Raw genomic sequence first — 13,550 nt, forward strand, 5'->3', positions numbered from 1 at the left:
GCAGAAAAGGACCTAGGGGTCACAGTGGATGAGAAGCTGGATATGAGTCAACAGTGTGCTCTTGTTGCCAAGAAGGCTAACGGCATTTTGGGCTGTATAAGTAGGGGCATTGCCAGCAGATCGAGGAACGTGATTGTTCCCCTTTACTCGACATTGGTGAGGCCTCATCTGGAATACTGTGTCCAGTTTTGGGCCCCACACTACAAGAAGGATGTGGAAAAATTGGAAAGAGTCCAGCGGAGGACAACAAAAATGATTAGGGGTCTGGAGCACATGACTTATGAGGAGAGGCTGAGGGAACTGGGATTGTTTAGTCTCCAGAAGAGAAGAATGAGGGGGGATTTGATAGCTGCTTTCAACTACCTGAGCGGGGGTTCCAAAGAGGATGGAGCTCGGCTGTTCTCAGTGGTGGCAGATGACAGAACAAGGAGCAATGGTCTCAAGTTGCAGTGGGGGAGGTCTAGGTTGGATATTAGGAAAAACTTTTTCACTAGGAGGGTGGTGAAGCACTGGAATGCGTTACCTAGGGAGGTGGTGGAGTCTCCTTCTTTGGAGGTTTTTAAGGCCTGGCTTGACAAAGCCCTGGCTGGGATGATTTAGTTGGGAATTGGTCCTGCTTTGAGCAGGGGGTTGGACTAGATGACCTCCTGAGGTCCCTTCCAACCCTGATATTCTATGATTCTAGGATTCTATGATCCAGGGCCTCACTCTCTAGGACTCCCTGCCTGACAGTGACCAGTCTTCTTACAGCCCTTTACTGGAGTCTTTGCCCTGAGGGCTCCTCCCCTACTGCTTTCATTCCTCTAGGTCCCTGCTTGGGAATCCTACCCCTGCTGAGGGGGATTTGCTCTCTGCAACAACCCTCTTGCTTCTAGGCTCAGCTTGCCCTGGCGAAGCCAGACCGTCTCTTTTTCCAAGGGGCCGCTGCCTGAGATTCCCACTTGTCAGGGGTCCCCAGCTTTGGTCAGCTCTGACCAACAGCTTTCCTCCAAGTGCCTCTCGGGTGGTGCACAGTTACTGCTCTCCTTCCAAACTCTCTCTCCAGCAACTCCTGCCAGTTCTTCTTTGCTGCTTTCCTGCCTTTCTCCAAGTCCTCCCAGGCACTGACTCTCTGGGTATCAGGCAGCTTTCACCTACCCATCTCCTGCTTCTCACAGGGTTTGACTCACCCAGTCACCTCCTCTCTGTGGCCCAGGTGCCATCTCTTAAGCCCAACTGGGAGTCAACTGACTAGTCATACGTACACTGGCCTCTTCCCTCTTAAAGATCCAGTGTCACCCTGTGACCACTCCCAGGGAGGCAAAGAATACAGGAAATACAAGAAATTAGTCAAATAGAGTAGAACCTCAGAGTTATGAGCCCCAGAGTTACAAACTGATCAGTCAACCATACACCTCATCAGGAACTGGAAGTACACAATCAGGCAGCAGCAGAGACAAAAGAAAAAAGAAAAAGCAACTATGGTATAGTACTGTGTAAACTACTAAAAAAAATAAAGGGAAAGTTTAAAAAAAAGATTTGACAAGATAAGGAAACCTTCTGTGCTTGTTTCATTTAAATTAAGATGGTTAAAATCAGCATTTTTCTTCCACATATTGAAGATTTGAAGCTGTATTTAGTAAATGTCACTTGTGAACTTTTGAAAGAACAAATGTTTGGTAATGTTTGGTTCAGAGTTATGAACATTTCAGAGTTATGAACAACCTTCATTCCCGATGTGTTGGTAACTTTGAGGTTCTACTGTAAGCAAAACATACATATTTAGCGGGAAATCTGATCCAATACGGCTGCAGGAGTATAACTGAGAACAGAATATTGTCCTCTTCTCTTCACTATTTTTTTTCCATTTAAGTCTTTGAAAAATTGGCTGTATAAACATATGCAATCAGCATCAAGGCAGTAAATCAGCAAAGGTGTAGCTGACTCTGTCAGTGTTAGAGGGCTCATACATTTTCAGGTGGGTGACCTCTTTTCAAACCATGCTTCCAAGGAGTTATGTCCACCCTTTTCTTCAGAACTAAGGATCTTTTCTTACCACTTCAAAGGATGTGTTCAGTAAAAGGTTGATCAATTTCTTCTTTATTGTGCAAGTGTCTCTCTTTTAATATCCTCGGTGATTAAGCACTGCAGCAACTGGATATTTCGGAGGGGATCTCCCCTTTAAAAACTTAATTTTAAAGCATAGAGGATTTTAAGTCCTTCCCATCAGACTCTCTCTTTGTAGGCAAGGAGGGGGTTGAGAATACATTCCAATCAATCTTCACTTGTCAAGCTAGGATCCACTCATGCCCCATTGCTAACCCCGGCAGCATATGGTGAGTCCTCAGAGACAGGAAATTTGTAGGCATAGAGGTGCCATCATCAAGAGTATCAGCATGGGTAAATATATACAAATGCAGTTTTACAGTCTGCTGCCCATGAATCCAAGCAGTTGCCATACAAACAGAGACTCTTTTTCTTTCTGGTAAACATTATATAAAAGGTGCATGACCTTTCTTACACTGTTTCTTGCTAAAACCAAACAGAGCCATTCCTATAGTCATCTGGAAATACATATTAAAAATGTAACATTATTCATTTACTCCCACCTTTAAAGCTAGAAGATAAAAGCAAATAACAGAATTATCATTAAAACATATCTCACATTCAGCCTCAAGATGGCAATGCAATTGTAATAGTTGCTTGCTTCCAATGCTGAGAGTTGAATCTCATCAGGTATTTTTCCACTGCTAGAGATAAATATCAAGAATGGTGTTATTGCTGTAGATATTGTAGCTAAAAACATGGAAGCATTTAAAAATCTGGAAGTTAACAGCTAAAGGAAGGTAGATAAATACTAAACTATCCTCCCAGTTTGTACAATATATGATTTATTCCAATAGCATAATAGCTCTGTACATCTACACAAGATCCTAAAACCTGTCATATACCCTCATTATAACGAGTATAATTAGATAACAAGCACTAACAACTTTGCTGCATCATCTTTTCTTTAAGCATTGCTTGTGCAGAAGTTTTTAGCTATATGGACGCTTGAAGAAGTAATGATATGCTATTTTTGATAGAGGGAGAGGATAAAGTTTTTTATCAGGATAATAAGATAATAACCTGAAACTCAAAAACAATTGGACCAATTTCCGAATGAAGCACCGGAGTTTCAAAGTAAAAACATCATGCTTATCTTTCACTTATATTTATGCCAAATGTGCTGCCACTTGAACATTTGCTTTGCCTGAAGAGTAAGGTATTATTCTTATTTATGACTGTTCACTGAGCACCAAAACATATAGCTAAATAAAGATATGGTCCCAGCTCTGCACAGTAGGGACACGGGCGACAAATGGGACAAACATGAGATCATGAGTTTTCTTTGTACTACATCACACATCTGGTCGCAGGTTTTGTTAAGGTTGTGTGTGCACGTGCATGTTATGGTTACTTTGGTATTAGTTAATTGCTGTGAACTTGTATCTTGGTGGTTACATTTTATATACCAGGTGGTTGTGTGTGCCCATATGAATATACGTGTACACATGTAGATATATACAGCAGAACCTCAGAGTTACGAACAACAGAATTACAAACTGACCAGTCAACCACGCACCTCATTTGGAACCGAAAGTATGCAATCAGGCAGCAGATACAAAAAAAAAAAAAAAGCAAATACTGTATAGTACATTACTGTGTTAAACATAAACTACTACTAAAAATATAAGGGGAAAATTTTAAAAAAATTTGACGAGATAAGGAAACTGCTTCTGTGAATGTTTCATTTAAATTAAGATGATTAAAAGCACCATTTTCTTCTGCATAGTAAAGTTTGAAAGCTGCATTAAGTGATTGTTCAGTTGTAAACTTTTGAAAGAACCACCATAACGTTCTGTTCAGAGTTACGAAAAACCTCCATTCCCATGGGGTTCATAACTCTGAGGTTCTGCTGTATTCACTTACATATACATACACACATGTTGTGAATAATATTTTTAACTTGTGAATATATTTTTACATATTCCCTCCAACCCACCCAAATATTTATTATGATTTTTTTTTAAATTTCTGGACTAAGTGAATTTCCCCTTCTCTTTCCTTCCTGTCAATGCCTCCCTCCATACTCTGGACTTTTCTGTCAATCTCACTTTCTGATATCACCAAGTACAGTCCTTCTGGGTCAGCCCCACCACTAGGCTCCCAGACACACTTTACAACAAATAATCCACTTGCTATTCACTGTTGTTGTACCATCCATCCAGCCGTTTTACCTGTCTGCTTTGCATTCCTATGTCTTCCTTGTTCATTCTGCTGCTCTTTACAGAGTATGAGAATGTGGAGGCTTTGATGCTCTGCTCTTCAGAAGGTCCATGGAGCAGAGCAGCAGTGGGGCAGAGAGAAATACCAATGGAAGTCAACTGGGGGCGTTGGGAGCTATTGGCCCCCTTCTCCTCACCACATGGCCCCCTCCTATCAAACAAGAGACTGAGCTGATGGCCGTTCATTCTATAAACACCTCTGTTTTATTGCAAGATCTATAACTTCCCACCACTCAAGAAGCATCAAATTAATTTTAAAATTCATTCTAGCTGCATTGAGACAGTTCAGGTGCTGTAGATGTATCTAAGCTGACACCTGTCCTCTTCCTAAAGACTTTGCCCTGCCATTCATTTATTTTCATATGCATGACATTTAGATGTATTTAAATGCGAGGGAGATTACAAACTGCATTCCCTCCTCATGGACAAGTATAGCAATGCACGATACACTCCCAAATTAAGGGTTAATTACATTTGTTCAGCGTTGTAGGACGCATTTATTGTTCAGAGACGGTTATGTGACTCTAGATATGCTGACATATTCCTCCCTAAAGATACTGTTCTCAGCTAATTTCTATAATGAATATTTTCATTAAAAATAATAATAGCAATTAGAACGAATAAAACAGCAGGTGGACAGCCAGTAATTAACATACAAGCATACAGTAAACAAGTGGTGTTTGTTTTTTTCTGCCTCTCTTATTTTAGGAATCATCAGCTTTAGTGCTAATGTAAATTGCTAGTGTAAGATGTGTGTCACAAGATAAAGGACCAAATGGAGCTAGGAAATCGTGAGTTCTAATCCCAGCACTGACACTAATGCCCCCCATGGCCTAATTTTTCAAAAGTGGCTAGTGATTTTCAGTGGCCAAACTGAGATTATTTAAAGGGACCTGATTCTCAGAGGGTGGGTGTTGAGCTTCAGACTTCAAGGGGACTACTCCTACGCTTAAAGTTAAGCGCATAAGGTCCAGAGTGCTCAGTATCATGTTGGCCTGCACCCTACACCCTTTTCTACTTCAGCTAGAACTCCTCCTTGCAATTCTTGTCCATAACAGTTATAGAGTCAGAAAACATGTGGATGGTCACCAATACACATTTTGTTACTGATGCCTTTATATATAGGAGATACAGAGTTTTTAAAAAAAGTTTTAGACTCTGATCTACTGCTTCTCAAAACAAAGGCTTCACTGAAGTACCAATTCTTGTTCAATATATCAGTGCCTACACTTTCATTTAATTACACATACCCTGCCCATGAAGCACATCTTACTATATAACTGAAAGAAAAATTAATGGGAAGAGTATCATTTTGTGCCTATTAAGGCATTCAGTCTATCATTATTGTCAGTGATCACTGTCCAAATATAACAGTATGCGTTTGGCAACTTAATGGCTCTTGGGATCTGAAATGGACTGCAAAAATTTTGGCCAGGGTTGCCAGCCACTACTAGAAGCAGTAACCAAAGTTGTCTGACAGCTGGTGGAATGAGCTGGTGGTCTCAGTCCAGTTCCCAATGTCCGTGTCTATAGCCTCTACCACAGTTGTCACCTTTTCTGGCAGATTCAGCAGAGAGTTTTTGGACCTAATCAATAAAACAGACCAAACTACCCTCTTCTTTCCTAGAAGCAACCCCTCCAACACAAGAATTAAGGGCTTGTCTACAGTTAAAACGCTATAGTGGCACAGCTGCACCACTGTAGCGCTTCAGCGTAGACACTAATTACACTGACAGGAGGGGATTCTACCATCGGCAAAGGTAATCCACCTCCCCAAGAGGCAGCAGCTACGTCTACAGAAGAATTCTTCTGTCAACCTAGCGCTATCTACATGGGGATTTAGGTTGATCTAATTACGCTGTTCAGGGTGTGGATTTTTCATACCCTTGACCACTGTAGTTAAACCAACCTAATTTTCTAGTGTAAGCCAGGTCTCAGACACATTAGCAGGAGAGTGTGAAGCAGTTTGTACTCCTGCTACCTAGGCTGTTAATAGAGAACTGACATCACCAGGGCTTTCACCGCAGCCCTTCGCACTGGCACTCAAAATTCATCCTACAGGTGATTATTTAATCAGAAGCTGAAGCTATTTGAAACCTGAGATAGAGACCTCCCCTCCCACACCCTTACTACAGCCATTTAGATCAAGCCCCAGCACTATTCCATGGGACAGAGAACCCATATTTTGGATCTGTTACAAGCTCTGCTGTTTACATCCGCTTCTCTCTTTCTAAAGGGAGCTGGACAACAAAGCCAAGGAATGCTCAGGTACAACTGATAATTAAATGCCCATAAATTTCATTAATGAAGAGTTAACATTGCTCCGTGCTGGCTAGTGGCCTTCCGAGATGTGGAGAGTGGCTAAACTTACACCTCTGAAAACCAGGAAATACAGAGTTAAGCTACATGCCACCCTCCCCACAATGCAATCTGGCAATAGCCACTGGGAATGTTCAGTAAGGGGGAGGAGATGCCACAATAAATAGACAGGAGGAAGTTCAGAGGGTATGTGCTGTTGCTTGAGTCGTGCTCCACAGATTTGAATTCCATCATTTATCTGCATGCACTCCAGCTGTGCTCACTGTGTTAGGTGCAGCTGTACTGAATGCAGGGCCGGCTCTAGGCACCAGCAAACCAAGCATGTGCTTGGGGCGGCACAATTTCAGGGGTAACATTCCGGACACTTTGGCAGTTGTGCTCCCGGAGGTTTTTTTTTTTTTTTGCTTGGGGCAGCAAAAAACCTAGAGCCGGCCCTGACTGAATGGTGGAGGGATTAGATGGAGCAGCTTGGCAGAGCAGTGACTGTAATACGAGGCAAGATGCATTTGTACCTTGAGGGATCAAGTGTGTGTCATTTCAGCACTGAGTTTTGTAGGTCATCTCCACAGAGGTGTAGACAAGTGTTCTCTCGCCATGGGGATTGTCAGCCATCAGGTGGCATACAAGACAGTGGTCTCCAGGGCTTAGTGACGGCAATGTCTCAGAAGGCATCTGTAAGGGTAGAGTGCCAGTGTGTGTATAACTGGCATACTGGGGATTGCTCAAAGAGGACAGAGTTAAGGTTGCGATGTGGGGGGTGGCTTGTACCTTAACGTGTCATTTCCTGGTTTTCAGCAATGTAAGTTTAGCCACTCTACATCCTGGAAGACCACTAGCCACCACTGGGCAACCTTCACACTGTGTTAATTAAGTTTCGGAGCCCTTAATTTCCTTGCTATTTAAAAAAAAAATTCTCAGCACCCCCATTTTCCACAGCCCAACTCCCACTCTTCTGCCTCTGGCTCCTTGGCAACAATTCAGTTAGCTGCAGAATGCACTGGCTGCACATTATCCTGCCCCTTCATCATCTCCTCATCTCCCATCTCTCTGTGCAGCACAGCCTGCTTCTCCCTCCCCAACCATCCTCTGCACAGAGAGGCAGGCATCAGCATGAGACCTGCAGGTGGAGGAGCGGGGTAGAGGATGCAGGAACAGTGCAGGGATTAGCATGGAGACATTTTGTGAAATGGGGGACAGATGTGGGAGGAGGCATGAGACGAAGGATGGCTCAGTGGTTAGTGCCTGGGAGTTGGAAGACCTGGGTTCAATTCCCTGCTCCATGACTGACTTCCTGTGTGACCTTGGACAAGTCACTTAGCCCTTCTTGCCCCAGTTTCCCATCAGTAAAATGGGAATGGACCATCCTAATTTCCTAGCACAGACCAGGCCTCAGAGATGTAAAGTGGTCCATTCATTTGTTTCAATGAGATGTTCTCAGCTAAATGAGAAAACCCCATGGAAATGAATGCTGCCTGAAGCAATACCTCTGAGAGGTGTGACCTGCTCCATTAATCTCAGTGGATATTCTCATCCTTTCCTTCCCAGTCTCCTGTGATATATGTCAGACATGCCCATTCTCAGCTCCTCAGCACAGTGTTCTTGGAGTATGTGCCAAGCATATCTGTTCTCAGCTCCCCATCCTGATTGGCAGGACTCCCCAGATCATAGCACACAGGACCCAGGAAGAGGGACTTAGACTACTCTCCTCCAAGGGTCAGCCCTTCCTGCAAGATTCCAGCTCACACGGGGGATACAGAGAGGGGCTCAGACCGCCCCTCCAAGAGAAGCAGGGCTCCCAAGATCTTGACACACACTCAGGGATCAGGGAGAAGGGCTCATCAGAGCCCCAAATATCCCAATACAAATGTGGGAGGCGATAATGTGGGGCGGATAGGCCCTTGTGCTCCCCAGCTCAGCCAGCCATTCACCCCATATTCCCCTGCCCAGTATCTCACCCTTCCTCCCTCGCCGTAATCTCCCCTTGCCATAGCGGCAAACCTCTTCTTCTATTTCTCCCACTTCTCCACCCCCTAATCCTCCCTCCCCTCTCTGCACCCTCATAACCCCCACACTCCCAGCACTGCTCCCACCTACCCCCCACCTGGCCCCTCACTGCTCCCATCCCCACATATTCCCTAGCTCTGCATCAAACAAGTTATAAGAATCTAAAAAAGTTCGGAGCCCCTCACGCTAGGGGGCTGCCTATCAGGAATGCCTTGCCTATAAGCACACTCAGGTCCATTGTTCAGGAAACACAATTACATTATCCTAATTTTTTCATCTTCCCTCTAGTTAATCAATGCTAGTTGATTAATCCATGTTTTGCGCTTGTCTTTACTAAATTTAATCTTTTAGACCAATTCCTCAATTTATCAAGATCATTCTGAATTCTAATCCTATCCTCCAAAGTGCTTGCAACTCCTGCCAGCTTCACGTCCTCTGCAAATTTTACAAGCATACCCTCTGCTCTCTCATCCAAGTAATTAATGAGGTCAATGTAGACTGACTGAGATCAGTTGAGGGACAATCAGAGCCAGAGTTTGAGTCCCAGGTGCACACGCAGAAAAAGTGATTTAATAAAATGCTAGATTCTTTTCAGGGGGACAGTATCCCCGGAACTCCTTGCTAAAATGACCTCAAATTGGGCCCACAAACAATACCCAGCACCTTGAGGAGGCAAATTGGAATGGGGAAATTTCAGGACAATCCAAATAAGTATTTAGAACATTTAGAGTCATTCTTTAAACTGAAAGTGCATCTGAACCTTAACTAAAGCAGAGTTGGCACTCTGCTATGACAATGTAAAAGTGATTGGTATAAGCTTTACAGATAGAAGGAACAAAAGCTGGCATTTTCAGAGCATGAGGACCCAGCCATACTGAAAAGATAGAATATAAAAATGAGGTAGAGAACTCAGCACTTGAAAGCTCAGAGGAACTGAAAAGACAGATGAATAGCTGCTTAGAAAGCTATAACAAACCATGGAATGCAAATCACACAAAGACAAAAGATGCAAGAACTTCACACTAAACTGTGCCTTGAAGAGAAACTTAATTTATTTAATCCACAGTAAACATACTTGGCACTGTGGTTCAAATACTGCTCTCCTAACACAGAAACACAGTAGTCTCCCTGGAACGGTATTTAAACAGACCTCCAGCTGACGAGGAAAACAACCTTTACAAGCACACATGAATTATACTTGAAAATTGTGGAGTAAATCCAAATAAACAAGAGTAAAGACAAAAACTGGAACCATGAATGTGAAGTTTAGTCCCATTGATTTCCTCTTGGTTCTTTTGGAAAAGATTCCATAATTATCTAGTTTATGGCACTTAGTTTCACAATACAAGAATTTCATATGTTGCAAACATTCAATATTTTATACATTAATACACATAGTGTCAGCATCTCTCCTATTCTTTGACTACTAAAAAGACTGCAACAAAGCAGCACTTCCAAACTGGATGACACTCCAAATTCCATTTTAAACACTCCATCCTAGAACTGACCGGAGGACAATAATTCCATCCCATGACAACTTTCAAGGTTTCTGTTTTTGTTCCGCATTAGAAAGGAAACAAAACCTTTCAAATGCTTTTGTGAAATGCAATTATGTCAAAACGTCTGGGCTTGGCTTGAAAGTTGGGCTTTCCCTTTGGGTCCCTTTCTTGGGAAGTGGCCAGAGAATTCAACGAGGATCCCAGAAACCTTCCCCATCCCAGTCGATATTTCTCTGTGAAATGTTCTGGCTTTGACAAAATTGCATGTTTCATCAAAAAACTGTGTTGTCAAAAACTTCCAACCCGATCCACTCCATTACACCATCTTGCCATTTTTCTCATTAGATCTCAGTCTCAACTTCACTCTTTTCTCCTAATCTATAAGGAGGGGCGGGGGCTGCATTTTTTTAAATAATGCAGGATGAAGCATAGATATAGACTGATTGCAATCACTTTGCAATGGGGGGAAAGTTCACCTGTGAAAGTGTAACACTGAATGCTCCCCTCCCAAGACATTCTAAACTTAGCCTAGATACAACAGCAGAGTGGGAGGCACACTACTGGGCCACACGTGTCTTTTAAGAAGGTTCCCTGTGTTTCAAAGGCTGCCTAAGAACCATAACACGATGTGTGCTCGGCAATCACCATGGCAACAGTGGATTTCTTTACAAATGGAAATGGTATAGCAAATAGGCATGTAAAAACCCCTTGTAAACTGACAAACAAGCTACTGCTGCCCTGGGTTAAAAGAGCTTGCATACCCTCTTTCTATTAATTTTTTCCATGAATAAACAAGGGATGGGGGACGTGTGTTCACAGTGGCATGTGAGAAATCCACGTACATGCACAAATCCTGTTAACAGGCCTCCCATAACAGGCCTTGGAAAACAGAAGCAGCAATGTTTAAGCAGCATGCCTGGCCCCTCTCCTCATTAGATTTGTGCAGACCTGGAGGTTGGTAACTCTGGCTCCCTTAGGAATTTGACACTGGGGGAAAGTCACTGTGATGTATTGCAGGAGAAGAATGCAAAATGTGCACTCATTATTAAGACTCTCTGAATAACATCAGTTGTCAAAAATATGCAGGAAGGCAGAACAATCCTAATCAAAGCTGGACAAAGCAAACTTTTCAAGTTCTCAGATAAACATTTGACAGTCAGATTTGTGAACTGACTTTCAATTGAGCAAGCTTACTAAAGTCATTGCAGTATATGGGTCTATTATACATGGTGGAGAAAAACTCAAAAAACAAGGAGACCACAACTTCATGGAATCCTAATAGTTTTCTCAGTTAGTCCACCCTACTTCATCAGACAAATAGGGGTGTCAGATTTTATTTCCATTGCTCTCCCTTCACTTCCCAATCACTTGTGTTTATTATACAACAAGTATCTACATTTCAGTAACAAGAAGTTCAAAATCAGCAACTTGATCTATTTTTCCAAATGTCTTTAAATGTGACTGTCCCCTTCTAGTTGTTAGTTATTACCTAGCCATACTATTTCATTAGGGTAATCTTTACATGATTCAATAGCTTCAGAAGCTACAGGGAAGTAACTTGAAGGCTCACTGTGTTGTCATGTCAAAATATACTTTTGCTAAAAATGTTTTACAGTTCACCGGACAGAGGGGAGTACTTCAAAAAACGAATGTTGACAAAAAGTCCCAAACCCCTTTTTCAACTCCGTTACATCTTTGGGTCCATCTAATGTCATAACCGCCTCCAGGAGTAACATAGTCTAATGTTTATTATGCTGTCAACCCCAGTAAGTGAAGCGCTGTCTGCAACCTGTCAGCTATGTAGAGCTGTGTCATTTTCTCTCTTAGATACCAGGCAAATGACAGTCATAATTGTTATGTTCCGCTAATCTGTCATCAAGGTCTCAGTTTAACCCAGCATTTATATGATGATCTCTTCTATAGAAGTGACTAAAAAGGCACATTCTCTCCTTTTAAGAATTTATTGCTGCTTTAAAATGTTTAGAGATTTTTCATTCTTCTATGCTGTTTTATTAGCAAAGATACCAAATATGTCAACCCATTTTTATTGGTTTTTTTTATTTTAAAAAAGGAGAAGCAGATTATCTGAACCATTCCACTGAGATTTATTATTGGGAATACACTCTAAGGGTGCACAATGTCAAAAATGCTCATTTTTTGTCAAACTCTGCTCCCGTTGAAATCAATGGTAAACTCCCATTGATTTCAATGGGGGCAGAATCAGGCCAGTGCTGAACACTTTTGAAAATCCAACTGTGACATGCTAAGGTGTCTCTAAAATATACATAAACAAACAACCATTCCCCCACCCACCCCGACCCCCTCCCACAACTAAAGTATACTACAACTACTATGAATTATTATTTTAATGCCATTAAGGAATTTCAAATTGAAACGCATCTATTTACAATCTGCTACATTTTGGTGTATTCCAACTTTGAATGTAATGAAAAATTGGAAGCACCAAAGATTTCCACCTCAAAGATACAATGAACACGGAGCAAGTTTTGAACATTAGTTATTTGGTCCTACCTGTGGGTCAGACAATCGGGATAGGTCAGGATACAAGTAGAATTTTATTCCTTCAGAAGCCCCTGGTAATGTTACTCCTCGAACCAGAAGAATCAGTAGCATGACATACGGGAATGTAGCTGTTACATATACCACCTAGGGAGAAGAAGTAAAACATCAGAAAATGTTTTGTTTCCCCAACAAAAACAACAAGAAGACGGTGTTGTTTCTCTGGTAGCAATCCAGATATAAATACACACACAATCTTATGCACCCGCTGAATGCTACTTTGAGACCTAATATCCATGCTGGTCTTCTGCAGAGGGATGAATTTCATTCCCAAGCATATTCCTTCTTAAAGAATTTAGCCCCGGTAGGAAAATGGGCAAACACTTCATCACAAATAGAGCTGGGTGAATAATGGATTTTTCAGTTCACTGGCAATTCTGGGTGGGCGGGAGGGAACCGAATTTTTTTTTTTTTAATTTTGGGGAAATAAAAGAGTTGGAAAAAGTATTTCAGGTCAAACAAAATGTTTTGTTTCAATTTTGCCATTTTAAAACTATTGATTTTTTAAAAATACTATTAAATGACATTTTGAAACAGAAAGTAAATTTTTGCATTGACACTATTGAAATGAAACATTTCAATTTAAAAACAATATTTTTTAGCGTTTTTGTTTGTTTGTTTTACTGAAATATTTGGTGAATTTGCAAACTGTTGCTGAATCTGCCTTTTTCGGGGGAAAAAAATGGTCAACAAATTTCACCCAACTCCCGTCACAAACATATTGGGACATTCTCTCTAAGTAAGTTACTATGGCTCACTGCATAACAGTTAAACCAGATATGGTACAGTAGAGAAATTATTTGACTTGCCAGAAAATAATGTGCTGTATTACATGTTAACT

General features: G+C 41.7%; 1 protein-coding gene across 1 annotated transcript in view; it reads right to left on the reverse strand.

Annotated features, from left to right (window-relative positions):
- SLC6A11 (solute carrier family 6 member 11) overlaps window positions 1–13,550 on the reverse strand; it is a 191,515-nt gene that overhangs the window by 91,983 nt on the left and 85,982 nt on the right. The window contains exon 7 of the mRNA XM_054036296.1: window positions 12,662–12,796. Within this exon, the coding sequence (XP_053892271.1) occupies window positions 12,662–12,796 (135 nt within the window). The remainder of the gene's footprint in view (window positions 1–12,661; window positions 12,797–13,550) is intronic.

The sequence above is a fragment of the Malaclemys terrapin genome, chromosome 7, assembly GCF_027887155.1.
Source record: "Malaclemys terrapin pileata isolate rMalTer1 chromosome 7, rMalTer1.hap1, whole genome shotgun sequence".
In the NCBI taxonomy this organism is placed as follows: domain Eukaryota; kingdom Metazoa; phylum Chordata; order Testudines; family Emydidae; genus Malaclemys; species Malaclemys terrapin.